Source organism: Neoarius graeffei, chromosome 4, assembly GCF_027579695.1.
Source record: "Neoarius graeffei isolate fNeoGra1 chromosome 4, fNeoGra1.pri, whole genome shotgun sequence".
NCBI lineage: Eukaryota > Metazoa > Chordata > Actinopteri > Siluriformes > Ariidae > Neoarius > Neoarius graeffei.
The window spans coordinates 112,685,598-112,693,429 of NC_083572.1; the positions used below are offsets into that span (position 1 = coordinate 112,685,598).

Consider the following 7,832-nt stretch of genomic DNA (forward strand, 5'->3'; position numbering starts at 1 on the left):
TTGCAATTATGCAAATGTGGGTAGAAGCTATATGCACCCCAGATAGACTCACCTTCCTGCTAAAAAGAATAAAAATTGAAGTATTGAGGGAAAAGAAGATATTTTTATGAAATGTGGATGCCACCAGACAACACATGCTGGAATAAACTCATCATCTGTTGGCCGGATCAGCTAATAATGAACTAAATTTAGTTGCATAGTTCAGTGTTAAACTTGCACATAATGATCTTCCCCATGTAAACAAAAAAAAAAATCTTCACATTTAGCCTGAGAACCTGTTTCATTTTTTTTAATTTGATGTCAAGTGTCTACCAACAGAGGGAAAGAACACACCAGAGTTAGAGTAAATATAGATCTGTTCCAGACCTTCCCGTAAATAAATACATTCAGCAAATACTCCTCTGAAGCCAAGTGTTAAGATTGATCTCTAATTACATGAGGAGATGGTGTGTTAGATACAAGTTAAAGGATGTTTTTTTTGTCATTAATTTCTTATTTAGTATCCTTTTTTGTTAAAGATAACAAACTAATGAATTTTGCAGATTTTTTTTTTCTTGAGGAGTATTTTTGCTTCAGTTCTCATCTCAAACACTATAACAGTATTGAAAAATAAATATTTTTAGTGGGCAGCACGGTGGTGTAGTGATTAGCATGGTCACCTCACAGCAAGAAGGTCCTGGGTTTGAGCCCAGTGGCTGATGGGGGCCTTTCTGTGCGGAGTTTGCATGTTCTCCCCGTGTCTATGTGGGTTTCCTCCGGGTGCTCCGGTTTCCCCCACAGTCCAAAGACATGGTGGTTAGGCTAATTGGTGGCTCTAAATTGACTGTAGGTGTGAATGTGAATGGTTGTGTGTCAGCCCTGTGATGACCTAGTGATGTCCAGGGTGAACCCCACCTCTCACTCATAGTCAGCTGGGGCAGACTCCAGCTTGCCCATGACCCTGTACAGGATAAGCACTTACAAATAATGGACAGATAATCTTTTTAGTGATCTTTTTTGTGGTCACTGGTTGAACAGGACATTCAGGTGTATCGTGTGTCATGTATGGGAGGCAAAGGCGGATGCAAATGCAGATATTTTATTACATGACATACAAGTAAAATCATCAACAACATGAAAACAAGAATCATATACATGGACTTTGGATATAAAACAAAGGTCATACAGGTCATAAGCACAACTGTGGCATCTGCACACAACAAACACAACAATTACAACAGAAGCTTGACAGTGCGATACTAAAACTAGAAGTTAAATGGTGGTGTTAAAAAAGTATAACAAGATACAGGTGAGAGTAATTACTGACATGTGACATGCTGGTCAGTAGTAGTAGTTCAGTGCCCATTGGCACTACCATGACCGAATATAAGCCAGGGTACCATACATACTGTATCTGCATGCTTCACAGGAAATCACGGAAGGTTTAGTGCAGAGTCATGAGAGCAAACAACAGCTACAGTGTAGCCAAGCTAATGTCAGTACATCACGTACAATACTTCATGAAGCAATTTTTTAAAATCTAATCTTAAAATGATTATTACAACAGTCATCATAATTACAAAAAAAAAAACTCGTGTGTGTGTGTGTGTATAAAGTTCTTTTTAAATTTATGAAACTGATTACTGTAAAAATATATATAGATCTGTATTGTAAAATATATAGACATCTCATGAAAAATAATAAACACTGTTAATAAATTGAAATGCTTTCATTCCTCCTGATCCATCAGTACTGTCACCAGTCATCGCATTGTGTTAGTACCTGGCAAGATAAAAGATCACGTTATGAACAAGATTTACTGAACAGTTGTTAAAGCCAGTCAATGACTCCTTGCCTGATTTTGTGATATATATTCATGAGCAAATAATGTCTTACTTGATAAAACCAGGTAGATTTTTGTCGATGATGCTGGAGATCCACTTCTGGTACTGGGACACCTGAGTATACACACCAGGTAATCTGGAATTTCCACAACCCTCACCCCAGCTAGTGATACCAGCCTGAATCCAGACTGCACCACGCTTTGTCACCAAGGGTCCTCCAGAATCCCCCTTTCAAAAGAGAAATAACTTTTGCTGTTTTTGATTGTTAAGTACGATACACAATTCTATTATGTGTTCGCACAAGAAGTTTGAGCCAGGTTGTATTATTTGTTCATATTGTATCTGTGACTCTGTTTGTACCTGGCAGGTGTCCTGGCGTCCACTGAGATTACCAGCACACATCATATTTGGGGTAATGGATCCAAATCCGTGTAGAAGATCACAAAGCAGTGAATAGATCGTGGACACCATTGCCTCCTGCAGCACACCAGGAGATGGCAGTGGCACTACACAAACACAAACCAACACAAACACATCTTAAGAAAGAAATAAAAATATACCTCAGATGAACCGCTAGAATCCAACTATGTCACTATTTGCTCTGCTTTCTCCAGGCTGACACCTTGCTTTACGTTCATAGAGAGCAACTATTCACAACCCTGAAGATCTGCCCAGTGAGGAATTTGCCTAAGAAGTACACTATGGATGTCAAGTCAAGTTTTTTTGTATAGCACTTTAAACAATAGACATGTTAAAAAGTGTTTTAACATGTCTATTGTTAAAAGTTTATTGTACATGTGTTTATTGTACATGGAGCTATGCATTTGTGCCTGTGTATGTATTTTACCTCCAGATGCAATGCTTCCCCAGCCTGTGATCCAGCACTTGGTATCATGTGGAAAATTGCTGCCTTCACCTGCCAGGCACACTGGTATGATGTAGTCCGTGAAGGTGACAGACGAGTTCAGAAGCAGAAGGGCAATGTCATTGTCTTGGGTTGCACTGTTGTATTTGGGGTGAAGGATCACCTGTTTAACACCTCTTGCAATTTGATTGGGATTCAAGCCACTTAGAGTCTGTTTCCCCAAATACACAGTCAGGCCAGAAGTCTTGGTGCTGATGGGATAAAGAATGAAATAAAAACATTTAGTCAGTTATTTCAGTGAAACTTAAAAAGTTATAAAATGTGTTACGTAAATTATGAAATTCAAATGTGATGAAAATTTATATATGGAATTTACATATTTCAATAAAGCTACTTTGTGACAATATCTGTTTTTAAAAGTGTTATACAAATACATTTGAATGGAATTGAATTTAACCTGGAGAAACAGTGGGCTGCTGTCAGGACCCAGTCTTTGTTGATGAGGGATCCTCCACAGAAATGGCCACCAGTATAAGCAGGACTTTGTAAACTAACCTGCCATGGCCACGTCCCATCTGACGCACTCTGTCCACCCACAATACGGGTGTTAAAAGGTGCATGACCACAAACTAAGAGAAGAGAAACATCAGTTACAAACCCAATGTCATTAAATGCCATCAGGATCTGATGGAGCAGAACAGAGGAAAAGAAATGCCAACAGCAAACAGTGGGAGTGATCAAGATTAAGAGAAGAACCTACCATTGAGCTGGGAAAGGGAACCTGAAATGAGAGAAAGAACATGTGTCACAAAATACAATGCAGACTCTGTTGTTATAGAATCCATGGTTTGTATTCAGAGTTTAGTTTTGCACATATAGTGAGGATTTAAAACTGAACGTGTGCATATTGATAGTCAGAGCTCAGACGTAAATAAAGAATTAAGTCCTATTCAGAAGAGCTGTGCATGCAGGACCGAATTTGCCTAAAACAGTACTGTGTATCAATTAATGCTTGATTCTGACCTTGTACTTGAACTTTAGTATTTGTTCTTGTTCGACATCATCTTCAAGTGAGACTGCCTTTCGATTTCATAAAATCTGTAAAATTTAGTTCCCTCTGAAATGTGGTGATTGTGATATCTGTTTATTTCTGAAATATCTCACAAAATATCAGGCCATTCTGTGGCTGGGAAGTTATTTCATTTGAGGAGATTAAAGCAAATAATGTGCATGAAATCACTCGCACTGCACAGTTAAGCAGACAGAGGAAGTCCGTGTGCGCATGCGCAGGTTTACCTTCTTCCTCTTCTTTTGGGTTTTACAGCAGCTGGCATCCACAGTGTTGCATTACTGCCATCTACAGGTTTACCTTTGAGTGTGCACTGACAGTTCCATCATTCTGTCGCTAAACAAACAGCTGATCACACCGAGGTGCTCGCTGAGCGCCAATATTTATTAGTTTGGTCCTGCGTTCCCTTTCCTTTGCAACATAACATGTTTTCTTCTCGCTTTTTTCCGTTACTGTAGTCAGTCTTTCATGTTTCATTCGCACACTCACGTCCTCCATTTTTCTCTCCTGTTTCAAATCTGTATCCCACAATGCCTTGCGTGAACGGGGAAAGCCCACCACGTGATGCATGATGTAGTATCTTGAATAATTCAATAATTATAAAAATCTTGAATAATAATTATTCAAGATTTTTATAATTGTGGCCCCGCCCCTAGAATCGCCCCAAGATGAATTGGGTCATGGTGAAGCAGGAAAAAATAGCGGAGAATTTAGGGCTATGTGGGCCTAAATTCAATAATTGTTCTATTAAAAAAGGCAAATAAAATTAGAAGTCTGTGAATCGAACTCAGTAGCTTTCGGTCGGGGAAAGTTCTTTTTATGATCTACACTTGAAAAATCTGTAAGGCAGTCTCCCTTTCAGTGAAGAGCAGCATTAAATCCAGTGCTGCTGTCTGAACTAATTGGATATTTAATTAATTAGTTTGTTAATTAATTAGTTAATTTGTTAATTGATTAAATAACTCCTTTCATTGAAAAGATTAACAAAAGGTATTTTTCCTGCATGGTTATCAAGGAGAAGACCCTTAATCAGATACACTGTAAATTTTTCATAGATAAATTGCAAATTGGCTTAATGCAAGCTGTGAAGCAGATGAAAGCTCAGTCATTTCTTTCCAAGAGCATTCATCAAATTGACCAAAACATTTGCATTAGTTTATTAATTCAGTTCAAAACAGCTAAATAAAAAAGTGATTAAATAGCTTAAAACACACACACACACACACACACATGATTCATGACTTTTATTTCATATCTTATGGGTTTGTTAAATTGAGTCTACAATTATTGGTCGGCATGCAATATAATAAAATTAAAGGCGACAGTATGTACAGTAACAGGTAACAGGATGTGATTTGATCAAGTGCTATTGTATATAGTGCTGAATAATGAGTATGGTATCCATACTGTTTGGTGAAATCAAATTTGCAGTGACTAATGTGATAATTAGAACTGGTTATGGAAAGTTTGATGATACACTCCTCACACCCGTAATATCATGCAGCCTATAAACATGACCGCCAAAAACTCCAAATCTCATCAATCACATTCATGTTCACCTGATTGCTGATCAGTCACCTGGACTCAATTACACACAAGATAAAGGCTCTCATTTCTATTTATTAATTATGAGGTATACGCTCAGTGTTACATTACTGGTCACTATAAAGCCTTTCAACTTGTCATAGTCTACCTGGTTTATGATGTTCTTTATAGTCTTTTGGTTCCATGATTATAGTCTACTAGCAGGTTCCCTGGCGTTGCCCTGGTTTTACAAAATTCTGGGTTGACCCCAGACTTCCATGTCAAATTTGGTGAAGATCCGTCAAGAAATGGTGACTGTGGCAGCGGGGGCGTGGTCAAGCGCCGGTCTGTGACAGGAGGGTGGAGCCAGGGAAGGTGAGTGGCAGAATCGCTACACCTGACGGTAATTAACCTGTGTTTTGTGTGTGTTTTCCCAGTAAACCGCTCCCTATTTAAGGAGGCTGAGAGAGAGCAGAGGGAGCGCGACCCGGGATTGGAGGCTGAGCGTGTGTCTGTGTGCGTGTGTGCTTACGCCGTAGTTAGAATGAAAAGTTGTTTTATAAATACGCTTTCTCTACCTCCAAAAGTTGTCCTGCCGTCCTCTGTGCTCCACCCACACATTATCCGCGCTACAGTGACGTTAACCCAAGACAAACAAAAACCCAAACATCCACCACCCAGGAGCCCACTGGGGATCCCCTGAGGCCCCTATATGGAATTTCTGAGTTCTGCCAAATTGTGACTATATCCTGTGCCTATGTGCCAAGTTTAGTGAAGATCTGTTGAGGGTTTATGTTGATAAATGTAATGTGAAAGTCATTGAGGGAGGGAGTGGGTGGCTGTTGTGCCCCCCAGGGACCTCCCTGGGATGCATACATGAATTTTCTTTATATATGCAAAATTCCGGGTCATCCCTGGACCTACTTGTCAAATTTGGTGAAAATCCGTCGAGAAATGACGACGTTAGCTCAAGACAAAAAAAAAAAAAAACAACCTTTGCCACTTAGTATATAGATGCCTAGATCATGTTGTTTGCTGATTGCCTGACCATAGCCAGTTTACTGTTTATGATTTTGCCTGACAATTTGGATATGTTGTTGAGCTTTAATAATAGAGCTCTTTCACCCTACGCTTGCGTCTGTATCTGCCGCCATGGAACAACTCTGACAATTCATGCAACAGTGTTTTTCTCTTAAAGAGTTTTGCATTCAATTTGCCCTCATAGTACATCAACAACACAAACAAGTAAAAAAACAAAACAAACAAACAAACAAACAAAAAAAAACATTGACATATTTGCCAAAAGAGGTGAACTTGTTGCCAGAAGGTTACTAGACAATCGTCATTACTGGCACACTGTGGTGCCACCCACTGATGAACATGTTTGCCAGGACATATGTGATATATATTTGCCATGATACCATCATAGTAAAAATAAATATAAAATCATTTATCCACTAATACTGATAGTTGCAAATGTCTTACCTTTTACATGCATGACCAGGGCCACGACCACACACTGAAATCTCAGCATATTTGCATTCAGCTCTGTCTCTCTGTATGTAAGCGTGTAAGTGTGTCCTTGTGCTCTCTCAGCTCTTGCTTATATCTGCCCAGTGTTGCCACGCCTAACAATCTTATTGGTCTAGATTTTTATATCACTCATGAAATAACCTTACGACTACCACATCTCTTACATATCCAGTTAAATTACATTCCAGGTTGAAAAACCCAACCAGGAAATCTATTTTTATTAATTGTACTTCTTCCGCCATTATAATACAACAAAATTCAAAATAAATAAAAGCAGCGAAATTGCAACAAACCTTAGCTTGTGGAAATATGCCAGGTTCTCTTTGATATATACATGTGTGGCTCATGTAAGCGAGCACCTCGTTCAAGAACTACTGGAAAACAACTGGGGCATTAACCAGGCTATATGTAATCAGTAGGTAAAGTTGTTCTGATTTGGCTGGCACCAAAGGCAGGAGATAATGCAATTCTTTTTTAGTACTATTCATGGTAATTGCTTAAGTCCCACATTCTTTTTCTCTATAAATAAAATTCCAACTGACACTAGTGATTTTGATGTCTGAACGAACCCTTGCCTGAGGAAAACTATAAATACTACTCCACAACATGATTCTTTTTGACGGACAAGGGGTAAATCTGAGAATGTGAAGTGACAGCAGCAGATCAATTACACAATCCCAGGTTCTGAGCAGGGAGAGTTTGGTGATACCATCCTTAGTAAAGACCACCAGCAGATCATGGTACTTTGCCAGGCTCTCTGTGGAGGTGGGTCAACATTCAAACCCACTCCTCTACAAAACTTTGTGCAGCTTGTTGACCAGCTCATGATCTCCCTTCTTGACTTTTAGTGATGTTTCTACAACCATGGGAGAATTAGAATGACAGAATGTCCATGTGAATCAATGAGAGAGAGAGAGAGAGTGAAAAAGACTCAGAACAATTAGTTTCAGTATATACATGAAAAGATTGGGTTTAAACTTTCTGAATCTCTTTGTGCTATTAATTCACATGGATATTC

General features: G+C 39.0%; 1 protein-coding gene across 1 annotated transcript; it reads right to left on the reverse strand.

Annotated features, from left to right (window-relative positions):
• Positions 1-1,062: 1,062 nt before the first annotated feature.
• On the reverse strand, positions 1,063-6,863 carry LOC132885500 (serine protease 27-like). Its single transcript, XM_060920216.1, has 7 exons — positions 6,767-6,863; positions 3,449-3,469; positions 3,146-3,317; positions 2,671-2,939; positions 2,184-2,329; positions 1,876-2,051; positions 1,063-1,761 (listed from the first exon to the last, which is right to left on the reverse strand). The coding sequence occupies exons 1-7, from the start codon at positions 6,813-6,815 to the stop codon at positions 1,755-1,757; spliced, it is 840 nt and encodes a 279-aa protein (XP_060776199.1). The 5' UTR covers positions 6,816-6,863; the 3' UTR covers positions 1,063-1,754.
• Positions 6,864-7,832: the final 969 nt, after the last annotated feature.

What these genes read in the sequence shown, in the direction of transcription:
- LOC132885500 (XM_060920216.1), bottom strand. Translation starts at nt 6,815, where the DNA reads ATGCTGAGATTTCAGTGTGTGGTCGTGGCCCTGGTCATGCATGTAAAA. An exon ending in TTCCCTTTCCCAGCTCAATG is followed by an intron (nt 3,318 to 3,448) that starts GTAGGTTCTTCT and finishes CTCTTCTCTTAG; the next exon opens with TTTGTGGTCATGCACCTTTT. An exon ending in GCAGCCCACTGTTTCTCCAG is followed by an intron (nt 2,940 to 3,145) that starts GTTAAATTCAAT and finishes TTATCCCATCAG; the next exon opens with CACCAAGACTTCTGGCCTGA.